This window comes from Carassius auratus, chromosome 14, assembly GCF_003368295.1.
Source record: "Carassius auratus strain Wakin chromosome 14, ASM336829v1, whole genome shotgun sequence".
Classification (NCBI taxonomy): Eukaryota; Metazoa; Chordata; class Actinopteri; order Cypriniformes; family Cyprinidae; genus Carassius; species Carassius auratus.
Window position 1 is genome coordinate 26,155,346 of NC_039256.1, and position 26,710 is coordinate 26,182,055.

General features: G+C 38.1%; 1 protein-coding gene across 5 annotated transcripts in view; it reads left to right on the plus strand.

Annotated features, from left to right (window-relative positions):
* LOC113114153 (muscleblind-like protein 3) overlaps positions 1–26,710 on the plus strand; it is a 41,844-nt gene that overhangs the window by 4,810 nt on the left and 10,324 nt on the right. For all 5 annotated transcript variants that reach the window (XM_026280939.1, XM_026280942.1, XM_026280938.1 and 2 more), the window contains exons 2-5: positions 7,156–8,180; positions 18,595–18,759; positions 18,855–19,055; positions 21,001–21,234. In XM_026280939.1, coding sequence (XP_026136724.1) covers positions 8,007–8,180; positions 18,595–18,759; positions 18,855–19,055; positions 21,001–21,234 — 774 coding nt within the window. In that variant the 5' untranslated portion in view covers positions 7,156–8,006. The remainder of the gene's footprint in view (positions 1–7,155; positions 8,181–18,594; positions 18,760–18,854; positions 19,056–21,000; positions 21,235–26,710) is intronic.

The following is a 26,710-nucleotide window of genomic DNA, read 5'->3' on the forward strand; positions in this document are numbered from 1 at the left end:
TTGCACACTATAATTGAGTAACAGGGTGAAATTTAAGTTGTTATTTGCTGATATTTTTCCACTCCTGTGCACTGTGAACCAGTTCAGAGAGTGGCTTTGTAAATACTCCAGTTTTGTGCACCTAATCAACCAAATTAGTTGAAAAGACTCATGAATCAGTCATCGCTACTCCTCTCATGAACACATCAAGGACACCTAGGGTGGATGTGAAGATTTCCAATGAGTAATGACTAAAATTTTAGTCTGTTCCTCATGCAAAACCGTCTTCATTCAGTTTTGAAAAGAGTGACCAGGAGAATCAGGTTTTTAATGATATGAGGGTGAGAAAATAATGCCATAACTGGGTGTACTGTCACTTTAAATAAATTAAACGATGAATAAACAACTATTTGAAATCATTAAAACGCCAAACCTTGTTAAAATCTCAAATTTCTCAAAGCAAGACTCTGAGAATAAATGTGGATTCAGTTTCATTTCTCCTTCTACTTTAAATCTGTTTGCCCACGATTTCACCTCAGCAGGATAAGCAGTGCACAAGAGACATTTAAAGAGACAGTTCACCCGATAATAAAAAGCCTGTCACCATTTACTCGCCCTAATGCCATTCCAAACCTATATGACTTTTTATCTTCTGCAGAACACAAAAGAACATATTTTGAAAGAATGTTGGCAACCAAGCCATTTTGGTCACCGTTGACTTCAACTGTATAGACAAAAGATTATTTCTTAAAATATCTTCTTTTATGTTCCACGGAAGAAAGAATGTACAGGTTTGGAATGAAATGAGGGTGAGTAAAGAACCTAAATGATTACTGTCACTATGAAGCAGTGCATAGGTTAACTGTAAGCAACTGAACTGTCTCCTAGCCGTGAGAAATGCTGCAGTACAAGCTGCAGCAAGCAGAATGCATGTGGGGAGCATGTGCTGTGCTGGTGGAGCTGCAAGCCGCATGGGCTCGCCTGCATGCGTCAGCTCTGTGGTATGAAGGTTATGTTGTGGCGCTCCAGTGCTGCTGAGCGCTGCAGTGCGTTGGAACAGCAGACTTCTCTCTTTCCTGCCCTGACCTCTGCCAACTGACCCTCACACTCCCACTGGTGTCTCTGCAGACGAGCGTGGCAGAGGCGGAGAACCAGATTCAATCATACGTTGGTTCTGCATGTCATTCCAATGTAGTTACTTCACTTGCTTTTCTGGGCTTATTTGGGAACCCAGTGCCACATACTGGCGGAGTGGCAGCCCGTATTGAAAATGCTTGTCATTTGAATGCAGCGACTGTTTGCCTGTCGTCATCTTCCCAGCAATTCAAGGTCAGCTTTATGATTATTTGCATGGAAGTGCCGCGTTGTTCTTTTTTTCCCCATTCGCACGTGAGTCATGTCCCAAAGACCGTGAGCTTCCATGAAAATAAAACATACGAAAGGCCTTGTGGCCTTTGTTTTATTTACATAAGCAAAATGTTGCACTCCGTTGGGACCTGAAAAGAGAAATGTCTGCAGAATGTTGCTTTATCAAGCTACTAGTTAGCGTTGGCTTTTAAATTATATTGGTCAACCAGTTTTTACTGTATTGTTGTAGTCTGTTTGTTTACTTCTATTTAATGAATATTCCTCCTATTACACACAAAAGATTGATTCTGTCGATTCAGGACATGAGTTACCGTCAAAGACTTCTTGAAAATGGTTAAAATAGACCTCAGAAGAACGCTAAATGGCTGTAGTGATCACTGTAATTATTACACCTAGGGCAGCTGTTGTCATATTGATCTGTAAAATCGATAATTCCAAGATCTAAAATTAGCTCGTTCAGCAAAGTGTATCTTGAAAAGACGACAAACTCTAGAGACTGCTTTTCTAGTTTTAAAGGGATAGTTTAGGATAGTAGGATGGGTAAATTATTTTGTTTGGGGGGGGGGGGTGTTCTGTGGAACACAGCAGAAGATCATTTGAGAAAAGTCTCCATGCAATGAAGGTCAAAGGGATCTGATGTTGTTTTGGAAACTGATGACTTTTAACACGTTTTTTTCAACACTTATTTTACGTTAAACAGATGAAAGTAAGTCAAATATACGTAGGTTTGGAACAACATGAGGGTGAATAAATTGACAGTATTTTTTTATTTTATCTCTTTAATGTCGTGATGAAACTGAAGTCAAAACGATTTATAAAAAAATGAAACATGGACAGAGGTAGGTAAGTTATTTTGATAACTGATTTATATAACTATTATTCGAACAATTAATCGACTAATGGTTGATTATTAAAAAAATTATTTGACTGATTATTCAGCATTTTTGTAATTAGTTAAAATATTGAGTTATACATAATCTAACATATATAAAGGTAATCACCTTAGCTTTTGTGGAAATCCTATTATTTAATTACAATTGCTATATAATTAATTTATACAAATAAATAAATTTGGCAAACAAAATGAGATGCATTACATTATAGCAAGCTCTTACATTACGTAATTTCAATGACTACTCGAAAACAAAATTATGTCAGCTATTTTTATTGCCGATGTTGTCGATAATGTCGACTAATCGTTTCAGCCCTACACAGAAGAATCATTTACGATAAGATCAGTAACATACATTTACAATATAGACTGAATTTCATGCCAACTTCAAGCATATTGAATATATAATTTAATTTAGCAGGTCAATTTTGTAATTTCTCCCAGATAGACAGTAGATTTCTGTTGACTTTTTAAATGGCGCGGCCCTGAACAGCACACTACACACAACAGCCAAGTGCTGTTAAAAGATATTTGTTTCTCAGATGCCTTGTCTTCTGCTATACATCCCAGTTATTGACGTTGTCTTTGATTCTAGTGCATGCACATGCAGTGTCTGAAGGACACTGCTACAAGTGCAATGAGTATACATCTCCGTGACCTTGTAGAAACAGTACACACTCGCCACCTCCACACTTCTGATATTTACAGCCTTCTTTATAGATCTACGTCAGAAACACACACACGTATGCCATGCTGTTATCCTCCACCAAGCCTGCTGTAGAACATCAAAGTAAACACAACCAGCACTTACACTAGCCTGTATAACAATTGTACTACATATAGCTGACATTACTAGCATTGAGCAAAAGGTTATTTGTCTTCTTGTCTCTACATTAGATATATTCATTCTCTCTGAAGTCTATCTAGTTTTTTTATTTTTAAAGGGATCATATGACGTTGCAAAAAAGAACATTATTAGGTGTATTTGGTGTAATGCAATGTGTTTACGTAGTTTAAGGTTAAAAAAACACATTATTTTCCACATACTGTACATTATTGTTGCTCCTCGATGCCACGCCTTTCTGAAACGCATAGATTTTTACATAGCTTATCGTTCTGAAAAGTGAGGTGTGCTCTTATTGGCAAGCTGTTCAGTACATTGTGATTGGCCAAATACCTCAACAGTGTGATGGAAATGCTACACCTCTAACCATACTGTGATGCTGCGCAATGAGACGAAAAAAACATTACAAACTAGGCATTTGGTGCATCCAGTGGGGACAAAATTGTGGATTATAATGACTTATATAGGGTTTTTATGCGTTGCGTTGCATATCACGTCACCTAAACATAAAACCATGTCTGCATTTGTGATTGGAGAAATTACAAACAACAAGCGCTACACTACACTGCTCAAAACTCGCGTTTGAATCACCAGTGGCAAATTCTTTAAATATGAAAACATACTTTCAGGTTGCGAGTAAGAACAGCCAGCATTGTAGGTTCAGGAAACAGTTCTTGGTTAAATGCGTTGCACATACAAATATTTGGTTTGAACTGTTCTGGAACAGTGTTGTAAATACAACTTAACCACTGATTTCTAGTTGTGTCCTTTTTTGGAAGACCAAACAAAGTAGTTTAGCTTTCACAACAAAACACACAGCGTTGCCACGACATGGCGCCGGCATCAACAATATTACAGCAAGAATCAAAGTTACTACTTTCTTTGCATGAATATTTGGGTGGTGTTATGCAAATCTTCCCACACAGTGACGCAGACGTGGGGGCGGGTTTAAATGAGGCATTTTAGGAGGGTTTGGACTAGTCTTTGCAACTTTAGGGATCTTATCTATGCACAAACAGCTTGTATCACTCCAAAGAGAGAGGAAAGCTTGGAATCGCATCATATGACCCCTTTATTTTCTTTCCAGGGTTAGTGCCAGTTTTGCTGTGTCTAATCTAGCTATTACATTTTTCAGTAGTGTGTTAGTAGCTCTTTTCAAAATAGTGTGGCTTTTCCATTAATGGCTAGTTTTTCCAAAACGTGCATTAAAAACGCTGCATTGCTGTATTGAATGTCATAGTTTATTGCATGCTCAGACTGAGCAAGCTGAGGGAATTCGTTCAGATGGTTTATGAAACCATAAATAAACTGATTACAGTCCCTGGTATCATTGTATTTCTTTGTTAGAGTCAAATATTGGAGGTGCATTATATATCAGTACCATGTCAATTATCGTCTGACATTAGACATATATATTGGCTGATATTACATTTTAATTGTAAATGCCCCTTATTTTTTCTTTTAGATTATCTTTACCGATCTTTTGATCACTTGAAATTAAAATAAATGAAAATTAAAAATGGTGGAAATGAGCATCAATAATTAAACTTTTTACTAAATGCATGCTACAGATTTCATTGTAAAAAATTTGACCTTAGGGTTAGTAAGTCATTTTTAATTAAGTGAACTGACAGACTTTTATCTGGTGATGTATGCTGGACTTCCCCAATCAATTAGTTTGCACCTTTCTAACAGTCGATTGCAAGCTTGCATTCAGATCAGCCTCCAACCAAACAAAAACCTCTGGAAAGTCCACAGCCTACACATTTCTTTCTTTTACAAAAATCCATTTCACTCTTGTTAATGCATTTCACATTACAGAAGAAAATAAAAATCCCTGCTTCAGTTTCATTGTGACTGTAAATCCAAAAAAATGGCCTATACATTCAATATAGACTGATACAGATAAACTTAATAAAAAAAATTAAATGTAAGCCAATAACCCATGTGGTCCCAATATATTATGCACCGTTATTCTGTTTTTCTAAGATATTGCCCCTTTAAGTTACTAGATTGTACTTAGCTTGTTTTTAGTCACCTGTAGTGTAAATAACTATCTTCTCAATAAAATATCTTGGCTGTGCTTAAACCGGTTATAAGTGAACTTGGCAAGCTATTGTCAAAGTGCTTTGCTTTTTCACTTTTCAATCAGCCATCCTTCTAGATGAAACAATACACCTTTCTTTTAGCGTTATATGCTTTTATGCCTGTACAGTCACTACAGCTTCTAATAACTAGGCCAGACATACAACAACTAGCCAGGCTGTGTTTCGTCGGTCCACTTTGCATTAATAATTTACTTAATCACATTGGGGAAATCAGTTCGAGACTTCTATTTATAACCGGTCTCATTGTTTCGGGCAGTGTGTGATCGTTAGCTCTACAAGCCGTGAAGATAAAAATCATCGGGTGGGCGACACATGTACTACACATTAGGGTAAACAGTGTCTGTGGAGGGACTCAGACAGGCCACATGTTCTCTTCGCGGATCACCTCTCTATTCACCTGCCTAAATATAAATGAGATAATTGGCCTTTCGCTTTGTGTGCAGGAAGCAGGTGTGGCTGAGGTACCATGCTGCTGCGCTCTGCTCTGTTCTGAGACAGAGATGTGCTAACTTCAGTGCTGACGAACAGCTCAATGCAGGTCCGCGTTCCCCGGGGAGGCGTCTTCATCGATCTTACTGTAGGGCTGATATTGGGGGAGGGTGCACACATCAGCCTGCTGTAAAACCTACTTTCTGCTTTGCACGGTGTTAGGTTGCGCTGTATTTAGTGCCTTTGTTCTTGTATTTGGAGGTGGGTGTCATTAATTCAATTTCCATCTTCTCTCTGTCGTTTTCTCTCCTGATCTCCCTCACTGCATTGCTCTCGTTCTGGACCGTCTGTCTGCGTGCTGCGATCACGCGCTCACCAACCCCCCCCCACCAGCCCTTCCACCTGCCGCCTCCTCCGTCTGTGTGTGTCGCTGTGAGACATGGGGACAGATAATATCTGCCTTAACCTCTCCTCTAATCCCCTAAATGTCTGCTCGTTCACCTCTGCTTTATTTGTTTTCATTTTCCTGTCCTTTTATTTGTTTATCCGTCCCTCCCTCCCTCCCTCCCTCCTGCATTGGTTCAAGTTTGCTTGGTCATCACGCCATTGATTATTCTGCCTCTCTCTCAAGGGATGGCATATCAGCTGTCAGACCCACCCAAGACACCCACTCACATCCCCCTGTGGCACCACTCCCTGTGTTTCACATCTCCACCCCTCACAACTTCCCATGTAGAATGAATGGCTAAACCATCCATTCACTTCTCCTTTCTTTTCCCGCCGGTGATGGCCTGTACCCCGATAACGCTCTAGGAAAGCTGAAGAGCCACTCTCCTTCGGATTCAGCCAAGGAGCAATGCAATGACAAAGAGGGTGGGGAGACTAATAATCAATATATTAGGCTCCTCCTGATTGGTCGATCCACATTGCCCGGTTGCATCGCAGCTGCCGATTGGCTGTTGCAGTGTTCCATGCTCCGCAGCTGCAGCTATGGGGATTTGCCCGTACTGTCGGCTACTCTACTTCCTTTCCAATCACAAAAGCCATGTTTAGATTCTGAACTCTGGGAGCATGCGATCGGCGCGTGGTTTATGGCCTCGCTGTTTTGTTTTGAGCTGACTCTGTTGCCCCGAAGTCTTAAAGTGACGTTGCTGTCTCCCATGTGCTCTCTCTCTCTCTCACTCTGTGTCCCTTTTCCTGCCTCCTCCCTCTTTTCCCTCCCTCCCTGTATCTCTTAATCAAGACACAGCCTGCTCTTTCCTTTGCACTGCTGCCTGCCTCCCGTCTGCACTCCTCCTCCACCTCTTGTGCACTCTCTCACTCGCGCTTTCTGCCATGCGATTTCAGCCTGTCTCTGTTAGTCGCTCACCTCTGTATTCCCCAGTTACAGGTTTGCAATCTAAACAGCTGTGGCTTTAGGAATTTCATTTATTGTTTTGAACTTTTGTCGCTTGTGTTTTATCGCTTCTAATTGTTTCGAATGGGACAAGTTTTAACCAAGTTGCTTTTGTTTTTGTGTCTATTTGCAAAGACAGGTCTCCTGCCGCAAAGGACTCTCTTTGGAGTGCGCGAGGACACGTCACAATGAAAGGGACGCAGGGAGAGCAGGAGGGATGAGAAAGCGATTCAAGTGAAAGAAGTCTCGCATCACCATAAAGTGCCTCATCTGGATGCTGCAGAAGCCCTTCTCTGTGTCCGCTTTGGAGCGCTCTCTTCTCCGCTGACTTGAGCGTGTGCGTTTGCGCTTGGCCTTGGCTTGGGTTATATTTCACCCTGTTCCTCAATTCCAGCTCCGCCTGCTCACCATTTCACCTTTTAATACAAGGACGCCAGTCGATTAGTTTCCCTTTTGGGGTTCAAAGTGTCTCTGTCTTCACTTTTGCAGTCTCTCCATCCCTGGCGATCCAGACATGCGAGTATCTTTAGGGACTGCTACGTCTATGGCAACAGGGCAGGGGGTTTCGGAAGCCTAAATTTAGAGAAAGTCCGTTTTACATCAATGCAAGAAGGCTATTTTAAAACCAGAGCTCCAGTGGGTGAGTCTAGACAGTGGGGCGACCACTGCAGACAAATACAAAGTGCCGCTCTACTCTACTTTTAATGCCTCGTTTTCCTGGACGGCAGCCGAAGATGCACCGCAGCATGTCACATTGACCTACTCCACCTCAGCACGCTCGATTCATCACTCTGTCTACCTGACTTTAAACTGATCTCATATTCTCGTCATACTTCCTCACTGGCTGATCAGCAGACTATGCCCCCTTCTAGACTGGTAGTCTAAGGATCTCCTTGCCCCAGTGCTAATATTTTGCAGCTTTTGTGCTACATCACGCCTGGCTGCCCCACCCCAGCCCTCCGTTCACCCACTGCTTGCCGAGGGATCGCCATGGCCGTCAATGTGTCCATGGGTCGCGACACCAAGTGGCTGACGCTGGAGGTGTGCAGAGAGTTCCAGAGAGGAACCTGCTCACGTTCGGACAACGAATGCAAGTTCGCTCACCCCTCTCGCACCTGCCACGTGGAGAACGGCCGCGTCATCGCCTGTTTCGACTCACTCAAGGTAATCCGGATGCATGTGCATGCAGACACTGAGTTTGTTTCACTATTGCATTGTGATATATTAACCATTTGAGCATTATTTGATGTTTTACCACAGATTTCATCATTCACACGTGGTGTTTGGTCATTTTGTCAGATATCAGTAACACTGTATCACTGTTTTGCTGAGCAGTGGTCTTTCTCAGCTTTAGAATGTAGTTTTTTTCTGTCAGATTCAGCCTAAGACACTGCTACCTTTGGTTATGGATTGGTCAATTATGATAAATAGTACTGTGAAGGCACTATGGGACAGTCAACAAATGTTCAAGATGAGGTTAGGGATAGCAAATGTCAAAGTTTATGAATATGTCAATGAAAAAAGCATGTTGATTGACTACCAATGAATCCTGGTAGTGTTATATGGTATATCCCAAAAAAATATGCTAATGCTAATGCAATGGGGTTATCTACAATGCTTTTCTTTGGAAGAATGATAAAGTCATTTTAGAGGGAACAGGAACAGTTAACTCAAGAAAAAAAAAATCCATTACTATTAAGCCCTTATGTCACTCAACTTTTATGACATTCTTCTGTGGAACTCAAAACGAGGAATTATGAAGAATTTACTGGAATTTACCTTTTTATTCCTTGCAGTTATAAAGAATGGGAACTGCATCTTTGATGTGTCAAAAAGTGACTTTATATATACCAACATTAAAAGTTGGTCAGTAAGTCTTTTTTTTATTATTATTGACAGAGATGCATCAAAAGTTACTGTACGTACATTCACAGTATGTTACAAAAGATTTCTGTGCCAAATAAATGCTGTTCTTTTGAACTTTCTATTCATCAAAATCATGCAAATATTAAGTAGCACACTTGTTTTCAACATTCATAATGATAAATGTTAATTAAGCTGCAAATCAGCTAATTTCAATGATTTCTAAAGGATCATGTGACACGGAAGTCTTCAATGAGACTAAAAATTCAGCTTTGCATCACAGGAATAAATAATATTTTCAAATAGAAAAGTTACTTTGAATTGTAATAATATTTAATCAAGTGCAGCCATGATGAATAGTAAGTAGGACCTACGTCAGTCTGATTCATAAGTCACTGAAAAATCTAACTCAAATTACTGATTAATTAATGAACTGCACGTGATTAGTGGATCTAAAAAACTTCAAATTATGTTTCTTTCATAAATCCATTGTACGGCACTGAAAAACTTGGCAATATAAAATATGGCACACAAGTCATTTTATGATGTTTTTATATGCTTTTGGAGCTTGCAGTCCTCAGTGTCCATTCATTGTTATTCCATGAAAAGTAACAGAATATCAAATAACATCTCTTTTATGAATATTAGTTTAGTTTAGTTTATTAGTTTATAATAACGTGGACAGTCTCCTTTCATAAAAAGAGCAGCTTTAGCCTCTATGGCTAATTTCCAGCTGTAGTCCCCGGCCAGTTGTTAATAGGCATAAATACATTACAATTATATTCATATTTACAGCATAGCTAGACAAGAAGGAGTTAGACATACGAGCAAAGTGGCAGCGTCCAGAACGAGACATACGCCATAAGACAAGCACAGACAAGCAAGCACAAATTGCAAAAGCATAAAAGCTGTTCAAGCAATAAAACAGTACAAATCGACACAAATAATTATATTGTGAACAGAGTTTTAAATCAGATTCAAATAAAACCCTCATTCTAAATGAGATTTTGAACATTAAATTACGACAGAATTTCCACTTTTGGATGATTTGTCATAAATATAAAGATGTTTGTTTGTGATTTATGAATTTATAAGCTCACATATTTGTTGTACCTTTTATTTTCTGATTTCTCCATGTTAATCTCAGAAAGCAGCAGCCAGCAGCACTCTGTGGCTCAATCAGGCTAGCATTAACCGTGGCACTGAGTATTGAGCTATGAGCACAGCAAATGTGTTTGTGTGTTTATGTCTCTGTGTATGTGTTTATGGGCAGCTAAAGAGCCAGACAAGGTCTTCTCTGTGCAGCTGTCTCCTCCTTTATTGAGCTAGAATGTATTATTTGGCCATTTTTGGCTGTGTTCAGCATGTGTGGGGGAGCTGGGGAGGAGGAGGAGTGAGAGAGAAAGCTACAAGAGGCCTAGCAACAACACCACCCGACTGGATACAGTAATCCCTCTGAACCGTGTTACAGTTGTTAGCACTGGGCGCCAGTGACCTGTGCAGATTACTTGCCCATCCAATTGTTTGATTGTTTTTATCAGAGCAGTAAATGCAGAAAGCTGTCACTATCTAAAAACTCAGGGTTAGATTGCTGTTATGCCGGAGAGGGAGGGAGATCAAATAAAGCGAAAAATAAACGAGAGAAATCCTTGGTGATGTTTATATGCGTGTGTCTCTGAGGAGTTTTAATGGTGCCTGCTGAAGTGCTAAGGGGAGGTGTGCTTAAAGTCAGCATGAAACTGAAATTTTGATAGGCTTTTCTCCTTTATTGTGACAAATCTGAGTGAAAAGGGTTCTTGAACAAGAAAAAGAGTAGGGTGGAAAAGTATTTTGTCTGTTCCAATCAAATTGATTGGATTATTGTTGTTTTCTAACACATGAATAAAATATGATAGGTAGCACTTTATTTTACAATGCTGTTCCGCATGTAAATACTGTTTACTTATAGTAATTAGAATAACTGGGCAATAACTAAATACTAACCCTGAACCAACCCCTAAACTGAATTTTAAAGGGGTCATATGACATGGCTTAAAATAACATTTATTTTGTATATTTGGTGTAATGCAAAGTGTTTATGCAGTTTAGGGTTTAAAAAACACACGATTTTTCACATACTTTACATTGTTGTTGCTCCTCTGTGCCCCGCCTTTCTGAAACACGTACATTTTTACGCAGCTCATCGTTCTGAAAAGCAAGGTGTACGCTGATTGGTCAGCTATCCAGTGCGTTGTGTTTTGCCAAATGCCTCAAGTGTGTGACGGAAATGTTACATCCTTTACCATAATACTGTGTGTGAGACACTGATGAAACAAAACCAATAAAACCCATTACAAAAGAGGAATTTGTTGCATCCAGAGGGAAAATAATCACTGATTATAATGACTTACATTGTCTTTTTTACTCGTTGCGTTGCAAATCTTTTCATTATTAAGACTTAACACTTACAAGAAAAAATGGATGACCATTTTCCACAAGTTGATATGATTCTGTAGGGTCTCAGTGAAAAGTCTATAACATACTTTGATTAAAATTTCTGGATGGTAGTGTAAATCAACAGCCTTTATACCTTGTCAAAAACAGCTCTGTTCACAGCGAGCCGTTTCAGTGAATGTCCCTTTAAATGCTAATGAGCTACTGCTCACCCCGCCCCTCTCTTCCATGGGGTGATGAGCAGTTCTCTGACTTTTAAAAGCGACTGTTAACTTGAGCCACATTTATCCGTGGAACTCGCTAACTAGCAAATTATTTGGCAATTTGAAAGATTCATAAACAAACTGCATGTAAAAGTTAATTTTGCATTCGATGACCCCTTTTACATTTATGTATATCTTGTGTAATATCTCAAGTGTTAAGTGCATTCCCCTTCAGTCATGATCAATGATTTATTTTTATGTTAAAATATCTTCAACCTGTATCTCCAGACCCAATCTCATCCCCCCAGGCATCTCTTTCCTCTGCGCCTCTCCACAGCTCCACATCTCTGCTAATTTATCGACATCCCCTAATGGCTGCTACTGTGTACTTCCTTCCACCAGCGGTTTTGATGTTCATTGACAATTAATCTGGTTTGATTAGCTTGAAAAAGTATCAGAGATGCATGATTTAGGCAGTCAGATGGTCTATGTAAATGTGATTCAGTTATTGATGTAGTACTGACTGGCACAGGCTTCTGTCTGAAAAACTAAATCAGCAGGTACTGTCATTGGCGGCGTCTAATTCACATGAACATGAGTTGAAAAGCTATTTTTAGGAAATAGGACAACTAAATGGACACTGAGAGACACTGTTCCAGGAAGCACATTTAATAGGGACATATCATGGAAAACAGGATACTTTAACCCTTTTGCAATAACAGAATAGATGTACCATAATAGTTTGTAACAAAATGTCTATATTGTCACTTTTGATCAATTTAATGTGTAAATGCAAGAAAAAAAAGTATTAATTTCTTTTTAAAAAAAAAAGAAATTTTTGAATAGTTGCATATGAGTTTGAATTTTGAATAGTTGCATATGAAACATTTTAAATGATACAACCCTTGTGTCAGATAAACTCTATGTGTCTAATAAATGCTAAGTATTATTACACATAGTCTTGCATAGTCTCACATTTGAAGGTCTGGGAACCTTGGCTGCTTTGAATGGCTAAGGCCCGCCCAAGAGGCCATATGACTGACAGGCAAAGCAACCAATCACATTTCGTTTTGTGCCGCATCATATTTAGGGATGTAGAAATGTCTCCACAATAACAGAGCGGTGTATAAAACTCTTGGACATATTTGAAAGAGTATGCTGTGAACTTTACATATTTCACATACTTTGTAAATCCAGAGTTAGGTTGATCCTGATAATCTCTCATTGTTACAGTTGTTAGATTGTTACCTCTTCCATGAGTGGGTTTGGCGCCGTGGCACCTCTGTTTCCAGGCAGAATGTTAAAGAACGCGACACACACGTCTTCAGAAAATCCTGTAGAATTCAACCAATCAGATGACAACTTTGAATATTCTGAAGTGTTTCCAATGTTGTGTGCTGTATGCAGGCTAAGACTATATTATACATGGAGTGGGTTGTCTTATGGGGGCCGTCATGTTGAAATCGCATGACCAGTTAAATGCTACTTGCTTAGTGGTTCCTCTTGCTAGAAGTACTAGGAAACCACCATATAACAAAAATGACGGAGTGCGCCTTTAAATGATGTTAAATTTTTTTAATGAAAAACATGATGATGTTTTTGGGCACTAAAATTGTTAGTGTACAATCTTAAAAATCCGTAAAGGAAAAATACCGTTCTGGGGAATTAGTTTTTTGTAGATGGAGATTCACCATGAAAAGGTTCATTGATTTTAATCGAAGGATATTGTAGTTTAATCAGATATGCAGTCTGCTTTCTTCATTTGTGCCTTCTCTCTTTTTCTTCCTCCCTCTCCCTTTCTTCCTCTCTGGCCAATCAGTAGTGAGGAGACAGTATGAGGCAAAACTTACTCTCGGTTGCCGGGTGTGTTACCATGACTACGCAAAGGAGATCCCTGACCTAGTCCATCCTACATAACATGACTTACAGCTTTTTATCTCTTGTGTTTCTCGGCTCGTGGGGACGCTGTCAGAGCCCTCAGCATATTTCCCACATCTCTCTGCGGTGGCGACCCATGTTTGTTTGTTTCTCTGTGTACTATTGAAATGAGAGGCGTGTTCTTACTGTTTTCCAGAATGTTAAAGCTTGGCTGTGAGGCTGCTTCTCATGAGTGCTTTGGCTGGATCACCTGTCTGCTCCTTTGAGACGGTCTGCTCATTACCCACACACTCCCACAACACACGCCGCTGATGCAATTGCGCTCAATGTCAGTGTGTGAAAGCGTCGTACGAGTGTCAGGGCACACAATTAACAATGTTGCACATACCTGTGACATCTCTGCATGCAAGTGCCTGTGATTGTTTTATTAAGAAGAATTGTAGCGATGTGTTGTTGTGTATGGCATCAGCCTCAGATGGCACACCCACCGACCGTCCCATTAACCTCTACAGCCATCTGTTGGTAGACCGTCTGATGCATATTGCCCACAAAAGTACTTTCTTGACTTGGCAAGCTCTAATCTGAATAAAAGAAAAGTTTTGGGTAATTCTGTGCCTAAAATATATTACTAAAATATATTATTTTAACAATGTGATATGGGCAACAAACATCTTCCGAAATTTGTATTGAGAATCATTTATGAATCTGCTGTTGTCAATTAAAAGATACACTGAGTTCTTCCAGTGGGTTTTTGCCTAAATAATTTAACTTTAGATAAGTCCATCAACATTCACAAATGTTAGAATTGTCATTTTATCTTTTTATCTAATATAGTTTTTTCTTACAAACAAAAATGGGGTGAGCACACTTACATTCTCATTTTAAATGATTTAAACATCGACACCATCGTGTCAATTGATTAATATGCGCGAGAGAGAAAGACAGCGCTCGTGTTGTTTGAAGTCTGTGAGCGTGCGGCCGGGGCTTGCTCGCTCTCTCTCTCTCTCTCTCTCTCTCTCTCTCTTTCTCTCTCTCTCTCTCTCTCTCCCTCTGTCTCTCGCGCTCTCTCTCTCTCTCTCTCTCGCGCTCTCTCTCTCTGCCTTGTTAAACTGACAGGACTTAAAAACACATGCAAATGATAAACTTTCACTCTATGATGCTTAAGCTGTGCAATTAATCCGCGAATCACATTCGTCAAGGGCCGGGGAGCAGCTGGCCTGTACAGTTAATGAATAACAGATCAACTAAGACAGCCTGCATCGCACATCCGGCAATGTGACTATCGTGGATTCGTACACCGCGATATCAATGCTTAAACGACACATCGTGCAGCCCTAATGTTAGGTAAATATTAGTACCGTATTTCCGGACTATAAGTCACACTTTTTTTCATAGTTTGGCTGGTCCTGCGACTTATAGTCAGGTGCGACTTATTTATCAAAATTAATTTGACATGAACCAAGAGAAATGAACCAATAGAAAACATTACCATCTCCAGCCACGAGAGGGCGCTCTATCTATAATTTATGCAGTGGTGAAAAAAATTTGTTTGGTATTCGGCCTTCGGCCCAGTTTTTCAATTTGTTCAGTTTTTTCAGGTTTTCGTTCCAAGATTTTTCATTTCGCAGCATCCCTACTGAAAACTGAAGTAATTACTACAAAAAAAATCAGCTTTGTCATCACAGGAATAATTATATTACCGATATTACTGTATTATAATTATTTTATTATTTTTTAGATATATTAAACCAGAAAACAGTTCTATAACTATCACAATATTACCGATATTACTGTATTTTTACACATACTTGGTAAGATATATACTAAAATGTAAATAAAAAAAACCCCTAAACTTTTAAAATGTACAAATTACTTTCTATCCACTATATTTTGCTACATTTAAACTAAGTTTAGTATGCATTAAGTAATTATTTAATACATTTAACAACAATGTTTGTGTAGATACAATATTCACATATTTGGACATTAGACTTTAAATTGAAGTTAAAAGATACCAAACAGTGTGAATCCAGTGCATAACATTGGTCACAGTGAGATTTCAGGTGAGATTTTCAGCTGCATACTGGTCCATTGAGCACTGGCATGATTCTCAGATGGGATCATTCTGGGAGACAGATGAACATTGCTTATTGTCATGTTGTACTTTAAAACACTATCACAGTGTTTTGCAGTAAATGTAAACTTTATTATAGAGAAACGCTCCAACTCTGATTATGTTAAGCTGCTTTATTAAGCAGTTCTTTGCCAAAACCGGTTTCCTGACATTTTTTCCTTCCGATTTTCCTACCAGGATTTACTGCGCATACGCACATAAATATTGCATCCTATTTCTCATGTTGAACAACAATATTTAATCAATCTGCATTACTGTAATGGTAGGTTTAGGGTTGGGGTAGGTGTGCACTTTAATAAAACACAATCTAATTGGTAGAAAAAATATTTATTGTTGTTTTCGTGTAGCTTTATCCCTTCTAGCTACAACCACGAATAGAACACATAATTACTGTATTTGCATTACTGTAAGGGTAGGTTTGGGGTTGTGGTAGGTGTACAGTAGATGTAAATAAACCGTAACTTTACATGTAGCAATTTTCGTTGTCGAATTGTACTACCCACTGTTTTAATGGGAGGTAGCAAAATTTGACAGAGTAGGACAAATTGACAGAACACCGGCTACAGTGTGGACCAGGCTTTATGCCATTTAGTCAAAGGTCTGGCTACGTGTGACTAGGTGTTGTATAGAGCTGCATGTGTGGGAGTTTCATTGAATGATGCAGCAGTTGGTTGGTGGACCATCTCCAAGACCTCGACAGCACACATTGATCATGCTGTCCCTGCACGCTGACACTCCAGACACCCACGTTCATCTCCATTGAGTGCACCACATCACACTGGTCAGCAAGGAGACACCCCCACACTCGCTCACTTCAAATTTTGTTTGGACTTCATCACTGTTAAAAGCTGCCCTGGGGCTGCTGAAGACACAGGCAAGTGCTTAAATTGCTGTGAGTGGTGGACAGTCACAGATCTGAGTCATATGGAATGGCACTTTGACATTCCGTCTGAACTGTTAGCATTGCACAGATACCATTGGGATTTAGTGTTTCCGCAAATTCCATTTGGAATGCATTGGGATTCCATTTAGATTCCATTCTGTTGGAATCATGCCTTCCTTGATAAGCAGCTCAATTCGGATTTGTGAGCCCAACAACCCATTAAAGCTGCAATTACATAAGTAAAAATTATCCAACCCCCCATCTAACCATCTATTATCATTGAGTATAAAAGATAAGCGGGTCATGTCTTCTATGTACACAAAGAAAAACATTAGGAAGACTAAATGATGATAGAATTTGTATTTTTGCCTGCACTGTCCCTTTAAGAAAGAATGTGTACGAGTAATCTATCAAAATCATTTGTTTGTCATTTTTATGAAAATATTTCTAAAATGTCACTGTTCCTTTTTAGCTGATGTCATCAGTGACTTATCCCTGTACTTAAACTATTTAACTATTAAAAATAGTCTAAATCATTTAAGCTTTAAAGAGATAGTTAATCCAAAAATTAAAATTCTGTCATTAATTGCTCACCCTCATGTCGTTCCAAACCCATGAGACTTTCATTCATCTTCGGAACACAAATTAAGATATTTTTGATGGTATCTGTGAGTTCTCTGACCCTCCATAGACAACCATATTACCACGATCAACACACAGAAATGTAGCAAGGACATCAGTTAAATAGTCCATGTGACATCAGGGGTTCAACCGTAATTTTACAAAGTTACGAGAATCCTTTTTGTGTGCAAAAAAAAAGGATTAATGATGGAATTTTCATTTTTGGTTGAACTAACCTTTAAAGTTTGATGGCGAATCGATTAATCAAAAATGCACCGTGCCTGATGAAGACCTGATGGTCAAAACGTTGCAATAAAAAAAACATTTACAGAGCAGTTATATCAGTATGCACTGCAGGCATTACTTTTGCATTTTAATCAATTAACCAACCATTGTGACCATTCTCTAGTAGGGCCCTATGATTTCTGTGAGGTGGAAAATGCAAGCAGAATCCCAGAATCCATTTATAAAAATAAAAAATGTCTTGGATATGGACTAGTATCTGTGAATATTAAAATGAAAAAATGCTTTTTTGTGTGAATGAATGGCACTGATGCACAGTTTATGGTTTGATTCATTAATTAGAGATGCTTTTTATAATTAAAATTGAATGAAATTGTTCAAACGGAATCCAGAAAATGAATGGAAAACAGAATTCGCTAAAAAAATAAAGTATTACATTGGACCTTAAAAAAGTAATTTTTGTTAAACTTTTGATACATTTCTGTAAAATTGTTTCATGATTTCAACTAATTAGACATGTTTTTTTAGTAATTAATATTTTTTGAATTTACTTATTGAAACTCTCTATCCTCCCTTGACCTGGATGAACAAAAGAAAGGTTTGTTAAAGGAAATAGACACGGTTTATCATCAGACCATCAGCAGAAATATGTAACTGCTGGACTGATGGAATGACATCCTTCTCTACTGGGTAATTACAGTACCTTACGCATTGCAGAGCAAGTGGCGTTGCTCCATGGGTTCATTGAGTTTGTCTCGCAGCTAATCGACCCTGCTCATGAACGTTTGGTGTGTGTATTAAACTGTTTCTGCAGCTCGCCATTCAAATTGTTACCCGGACAGCTGGGTGATAAACATAATACTATATGTCCGATCCATATGTAGTATGAGCATATACAAAAGCCACAAGGGCTTAATAATCTGTCAGCCGCACAGACAGGCAGACTGTTGATGCGAACAGACAGACAGAAAGAAAAGACACTGTCAATTCATTTGGAGGTAGTGAAAATTTTTCCGCCCGTGTCCCAATGCTGTCGTTTTTGCCGTTTCCTCTGATCGTTTGAAATTCAGACCTTCCAGCACTCTTGAGATTATGCTGTTTTCTTTTCATTAGATAGGGTTTTGGATGTTTCTATTATAGTGGAAAGTTGGAATCAGTATGCTTGAATGTCTAGGGATTCCCGTTTAATTTATCCGCTCAATCACAGAGCCCTTATCGTCCTCTCACGCATTCTTGGATCTTTTAGTAGCTGAGATTCAGTGTAATTCATCTCTCTGTCTCTCTCTCTCTCTTTGTGTCTCCCTCTTCAACCCCTCTAAGGGTCGCTGTACACGTGATAACTGTAAGTACCTGCATCCTCCGCCTCATCTCAAGACCCAGCTGGAGATAAATGGCAGGAACAACCTGATCCAGCAGAAGACCGCAGCCGCCATGCTGGCCCAGCAGATGCAGTTCATGATGCCTGGAACTCAGCTGCAGCCCATAGTGAGAGCCCATATTATTAACCAACAACATCACCACCATTTTGACTTGAAAATGTTGCTTCATTATCCGTCGTTGTCTTTGTGTGTCTCATCCAGACATCGTTCCCGGTAACGCATTCCTTGGCCAACAGTCCAAGCATGGCTTTCGGCCCGTACCTGAGCCACATGAGCCCGGGCATCAGTCTCATGCCCGAACTTCTGCCCAGCGCCCCCGTGCTGGTCCCGGGGAGCCCCACCGGCATCGCCATGGGCAACGGAAATTCAACGCAGAAGCATGTTCGCACAGACAAGCTTGAGGTGTTAAACACAGTCTCTAGTAATATCTTGCTAAACATGTATTCGGCATGTAACTCATTCTAAACCCTTTGTGCTACAGACTTTTCTAAACTCACTTTTCTAAAGGCTGGAATATACTACACAACTTTTTGCAAAACATTTTTAAACACTAGGCTTCACATACACATTATTAGTGTTTACAGAGGAAAAACTGGGCATCGTACACTAAAGGAACGTAAAAAACTTGTGCAGGAAAATGTGCCTCATTGCTTGAAGGGGTCATGAACTGCCTTTTTTATTATTTTGAACTGTTCTTTGAGGTCAACTTATATTGTTATCAAGATTTATACATTATATATATATATATATATATATATATAAAAACATAATTTAGAAGTAATAGGCTATTTCTGTCTTGTTTTGTCCCTTTTTTTGCCTTTCTAGATGGATGTGCTGTGTCTTAGGTTAAAAACACATAAATACATATCAAATGATCTATTTAACAGACAAAGCAATAGAGATCACATAATGAAAACAGTTACTCACACTTGTGTGGTGAGACAATACTGTCAGATCCAATATATATGATGCACAGCATCGTCTTTTAGTTTCAATATTTCTGAAAATCCTGCATCGAACTGTGCTTTGTTTGGAAACCAATCCACAGTAAAATGAAGGGAACAAAGGACCAAGTTCTTACTTATGCGGTCTGGAACTTCATTAAAAATAAAATTCATCAAATAAGTTAATCGTTTGGTTTCTGCATAGACCTGCGTTTACCTCTCTCGTTACGTTATTTACACCACATGTACAAATCAGTGGGCGGGGCTAAACAGGCAGTGTTGTAGGCGGTGTTCAGCCATAATATTACATAATAAAGTAACACATTCCAAAACCTGTCGTTTCGGCAGACTGGCTTCGGTATAAGCTGTTTTTAGACTTACCGGAAAGTTTTGACTTCTGAAACTTAACGAATATTTTTATAGCGCAATGACCTCTAATATATTAAAAGATCAAGGGAATTTTGATTTCTAAGTTCATGACCCCTTCATGTCCCAAATGTGTTTGATATCCTTAGACTATGGAATCATTGTCTGAAGCTAAAAGAAATCTTCATGCACTTCATGCAATTTTGTCAGTCATCTGACTGCCCAAAATCTGCAATCCGGGGTCTGACTTTTGGCATCTAGCGCTGACTCGTCCAGACTGTCAATCAGGGCAAAAATCTGCTTGAAAGTCATGACGTGTATTCCCGCTTTTAGTCATCAGACTTCAGACCATAGTTAGACCATGTTTGGCGATAAAACAAGCGCAAACGGTGAACCAATTCGGTAACACTTCAAAATAACAGTACATTAATAATCATATACCTAAATAAAATATTTTTTTAATACAAATTGTTGATGAGTTATGGCATGTATTAATCAAGAACTAATCTTAACTACAACACGAGTCTTATGAATTCATGTGTAAAGTGTTACTTGAATACTTTAACAAATATGAACTAACATATAGTCAAGGCAGTTGTTATTCACACATGAATTTATATGATTCATGTCATAGTTAAGATAAGTTTTGATATTTAATTTAGACATTAATATATGATCATTCATATACTGTAGTTATTATAAAGTCTTACCAAAAACCCTATAGATTTCTATTGGATGAGTCAAAAATATACGCCAGAATATGATGTAGACTTGAGACTGGGCGTATTTCGACCTGGGCCAATGAGCGAACACCTAACAAACACCCTAGCAACTACAAAGCAACATATTTAAAGAATCTATATCCCTAATAGAAACATCCTGGCAACCATACATTCAATGTAGAATTGAGCAAGGCTCACACACTTCTTACCAAATGTAAGAATCTAGTTTGTAATGTTATTGTGTCAAGATAAGAATTGTAATGACTGTCAGCGTGACTAATGGGTGATAGTAAATCTCTGCTGTTCTGCTCTCAGGTGTGTCGAGAATTCCAGCGGGGCAACTGCACACGCGGGGAGAACGACTGCCGCTATGCTCACCCGATGGAAGCCGCCATGGTGGACGGCAGTGAGAACTCCGTCATTGTTTGCATGGATTACATCAAGGGCCGATGCACCCGTGACAAATGCAAGTACTTTCACCCTCCAGCTCACTTACAGGCCCGGATAAAGGCGGCGCAGCACCAAGCCAGCCAGAATGCTGCGGCCATGGTGAGTTACTGAGACGATCCCATTACAATGACATCACAAGCACTAATTCTCACGATTATAACAAACACACATCACAGTACGGAAGATGATGCCTTCAGCCAATATGGCAACATATTGATAATTAAGCGACATATTCATTTGTTAAAAATGCTTTATTTTATTCATCCATCTAAAATAAATTTCTTTACAAATATCATATAACATAGACATTGCTATTAATTGAATTTGTTATTAGAAATAACTTCTGACCATTCAGTCACATTTGGCACAAATCAAACTTAATCAAAGAATGACTTGCAAACTCAAGGCACTTGAATGAATGTTAAAATGAATAACGAGTGAGTGAATCATTTATTTTTTCATTATTATTAAATTCCAATACCATTCATTATTCACATTTGTTCACATTTGTTTTCAAGTTCACATAACAGCGATGCACAGTGTTATGTAGTAAGCTACATCACCACACTATTTCAATGGAAACTAGAGTTAGATCTTTTTGTAATATGTGGCTAGTAATTCATCAAATCTCATGTCATACTGGGCCATTTTAGTAAGTAAGTAGCCATTTTAGCATGTGGTTTTATCCAAGGCAACTTTTTACAGGAACAGTCCCCCTGGAGTAAACTAAGTGACCAGCAGCCTTAGTTTTAGCCAGTGTGCCATTTTCAGTAAGCTTTACAAGTGTCAGATGAAAGTGTGTGTATTTATAACTCACTTTCCACACACCTTCAATGTGAGATTCAGGAGTGTATTAACTAATTCAGATCCCCGCAGGAGGGTGTGTGTGTGTGTGTGTGTGTCTGCAGGCGAGCTCTTTGTCTTCTATGTAATGTATGGAGACCTGGGCTCAGTGATGGGTTACAGACAGTGTCTGCAGTGCAGGTGCAGGAGAGACAAATGATAAGAAAGGAAAAAACAAGCAATTCATTCCCACAGAAACCTCCACTAGTTAGCAGCCTCCCACCCAAGAGTGTACTGCAGACAGTTTCTCTTTCATAATGTATCATTTTTTTCCCAGTCTCCCAAGTCTTTTCGTGTAACATTTTTACCAAGGTTTATTTACAGTGCACAGATTTGGGGACTTTATCCAAAAATCCTCCTCTGCTTCTTGCAGTCACCTGGTCTGCCCGAGGCTTTATCATATGTTGGCTTTATTTGACTCCCTCTTGAATCATGCTGTCATTCTTTTTAAACACTGCTTGATTGTCTTTACATCCTCACAGCTCTCTTTGTTGTCCTACAAGCTTATTACCCAGCTCTCTCTCTAACCTCAGCTGCATCTGTTCCTTCACGGCTCATTCTCTTGTCTCATGTTTATGTCTACTGTCGTTGATTGGTTTGCCATCGTCATGTGGTCACTGCTCGCTTACCCAGCCCTCAGAGCGTCCTCTGAAGCGCAGCCTGCAACCAACTTTCAATCTGGTACTTTAATCTTTCACCCATTTTTTTTTTTTATCTTTTTTCATTTTGTTTGCAGATTTGATCATTTCTAATAGCTCAGTTTGTGTTTTGGATGAAAGCATTAATGCTGCAAGAAACCAGCCACAAACTCTGTGTAAACTAATCATTGTCTTAGAAGTTAAATGAAACTGAATACATTTGTGGTCTGGATTCTAAAAATATATTTCTCAATACTTTTCTCCACAGGCACTTCAGAAAATCAAAAAATGTAAAGTAAACCAACTAGCTCAGTTGATTCGATTTTGAAAATCGGAAAAAGGATGCAATAATGTATCTTTAATAGTGATGCAAAATACGTTTATATGAGTACCATATTGCTTGTCATCCAGTTATAGTTCTTTACATATTAATATTCTATTGTTACATTTAGATTGCCTTTGTCAAAATAAGCAAAAAAGCAAATCTCAAAATAAATATAAATTTTCTTGCTGTACATTATAATGTTGTGCAAATTCAGATTGTAGCATTTAAAATGATTGGGTTGCACTTTATTTTAAGGTGTCTTTGTTACAGTGTTTATTGTACAGTAATATTAATTAAATACATGTACTTACTATAGGGTTAGGGTTTAGGGTTATTTGCATATAAATATGCATAATTAAGTGTTGTTATAATAGTAAGTGCATGTAATGTGCAACAAGGACACCTTAAAATAAAGTGTTAACAATGGTTGATTTTAGTTTTTTATATTTATTTTTAACTTATTTAGACTGAATTTTAGCATCTGCGTTTTAGAGGTTAAACATGAAAATAGTTTTCATCTTATAAGCATTGGTCAGGAATTTAATATCATATTTTTTTTTTTTAATTAGGGATAATTTAATACTTGTTCCACTGTTGAATCATGTTTTGTTTTAAAGAGATTTGTCATCAATTACTCACCTTCATGTCATTCCAAACTTGTATGTATTTATTTCTTCTCAATGTTGGAAAACAAACCGTGTTGGTGACCATTGACTTCCATTGTATGGAAGAAAAAACACTGAGACATTTCTAAAAAAAAAATGCTCCATTCAGATTTGTAATGACATAAGGGTGCGTGATTAATGAACTTTTTAATGTGTTTCCTTATTGGAATACATATTTTTTGCTCTTACATTACAACATCTATTAATAACTAACAAGATAAGTAGCTATGTAACTAATATAGATACAAAAAATATTTTGTGGGGTTTGCAGTTCTCATTGCCATGGAAACAACAACTTCTGATTGGTGAATCTCGCTACAGAATTGTGGGTAGCGCAATACCTCATCTGTAATTAATTCAGCAGATAAGCAATTGTTTTCAGTGAAGTTTAAATCACTGGCTTATGCAATCTACAGAAACATATACCACCGTCTTCATAAGCTTAGAGCTCATAGGTGGTCTTTCTGGAAAGGTTTATGCATTGTTTAATATCAGTCTCACTGTGGAGATTTGGATTGAGATTTTTACTTCAGAAACCCGACTGTTGAGCTGTATACAGTACAGCACATTATTATTGGGTTGTGGGATTGAGTTCACTCGTGTAAATCATGAGGTCCGACTGCTCCCCCATCTTCCCTCGGTTAGTGGATCACACAGATATCCTCTTTCCTGCTGACCTTGCTCTCTTATCATGTTGCATATCATTATTCAGACAGAATTACACAGTGGAAGACAGCCGCACATCCTCCTCATTATGCCTTCATCTAGACTGAGCATTCTGTGTTTAATTATCAGAGGCCTCACCTCTGTTTCTCTTTCTGATATCGCTCTTCCTCATGCAAGGCTGCATACTTCTGATGGCCATTTAGAAAAATGGAGAAGCACCCCCAGACATTTGTCAGAGAAGGAAGCACAGCATATCATTAATGAAAAAATCTTCACAGAATACAATGTAGTTGATGAACATACAGGTGATAAGCACTAGCGGTCACAAACAAGCTAACCCTAAAAATCTAGATGATTAAAAAAAAAACAACTTAAAGGGTTAGTGTGCCGTAAAATGAAAATTAGCCCCCTCAAGTCATCCTAGGTGTATATGACTTTCTTCTTTCAGACAAATCCAGTCGGAGTTATATAAAAAGTTGTCTTTAATCTTTCAAGCTGTTTATTGCCACTCAGCGGGTGTTGCATGCATCAGTCCAAAAGAAGTTAAATAAAAAGCCCATCCATTAAAAAAAAATGTCTCACACGGGGGTGAACAAAGCATATTATACAAAGTCCTTCTTTAGTGAAACTATGCCATATTAAAAACCTAATAATACCCTTAATCTAGCTTGCGCTCACTGCTGTACACGGGAGCAGCTCCGGGCGGATGACATATGAGGTCGGGCTAATATTCCCCAAGCTCCGGGTGTGTGTTCACAGTGTGTGTGTGTGTGTGTGTGTTCACAACTGTGTTTGTGCACTTTGGGTGGGTTAAATGCAGAGCACAATATACCAGAGTATAGGTCACCATACTTGGCTTTATGTCACTTTCACTTTCACTCAGACTCACTTTATATAAGCTAATATTCATTTTTGAGTGGACTAACCATTTAAAATACTATTAATCCTAGGCAAATAATTATTACATTTCTAATAAAAAATTAAATACTGTTATGTAGCTGTTTTCTGTTTGCATACATTTTAAAATGCAGTTTAATCCTTTGATGTTAATAGCAACATTACTCCAGTCTTCAGTGTCACATGATCCTACAGAAATTATTCTAATATGCTGGTTTGCTGCTCAAGGACATTTCTTGTTATAGTTTTAAACAATTACCACTAATATTTATTCTGGAAACCATGTATTAGAATGGAAATATACAGATGTTTTCAGTGTGAATAAAAATGTTTTGCCACAATTATTATCACCTCTTCATATTGCCATTCATATTTACATTTTTTTGGAACACCAGGGTGACTACAAACATGGTATTGTCCTGCCATGTCCTGCTAATTTCCCTTAATCTTACATTTCAATTAGTAAAGTCAAAGAATATAGTTCTGATGTGCAACAAAATATTTTTAGATTGTAATATATCTTATATTTTTATAAGAATGGTTTCTGATCTATTGTCAGGTATTCTCCAAATTCTTCAAGGCATTATAGGCTTTTACTTGGCTCTTATCTCAGCAAATGGAAGTTGATAAACAAATGCAATAAAATGGGGCTAATAATTATGGCCAAGATGTACCTTGTAAAAAACATTTATTTCATGATGAAAGTTTCCCTTACTTTAGTTGTTTTGCATCAATTAAAGGTTGGATTTTTCTGTGTATTTTGAAAGAATGATCAAAATAATAAACAATACAGATTTATTTCACCAATCTTCTTTGATAATATTTATTAAGGGGGTTCATAATTCTAGCCATAGCTGTATATATGATTATATATTGGTAGCAGTGTTGGGGAAAGCTACTTTTAAAAGTAATGCATCACAATATTGCGTTACTCCATAAAAAAGTAACTAATTGTGCTACGAAGTTACACTTAATTCATTGTTACTTTTGGGTTACTTTTTGTCACCTGGGCTGGGATTGAAAAAGTAGTTTAGAATTTTCATTGTAAATTTAAAAATAATGCATTACTTTACAAGAAATCTATTTGACTTGTAAAGCTTTACCCCAACACTGATCGGAAGTATGAGTATACTCGGTACTGTATAAAAGTTTGAACTTCACACACGCACACATATGATAAAAAAGATAATTTGTCACCCTGGACTGAGCACAAAACCAGTCTTAAGTCGATGGGGTATATTTGTAGCAATAGGCAAAAATACATTGTATGGGTCAAAACAATATATAACTTTTTAATGCCAAAAATCCTTAGGATATTAACTAAAAAACATGTTCGATGAAGATATTTCGTAAATGTCTTACGGTAAATATATCATCACTTAATTTTTGATTAGTAATATGCATTGCTAAGAACTTCATTTGGACAACTTTAAAGGCGATATTCTTGATATTTAGATTTTTTTGCACCCTCAGATTCCAGATTTTTAAATAGTTGTCCAATCCTAGCAAACCATGCATCAACGGAAAGCTTATTTACACAG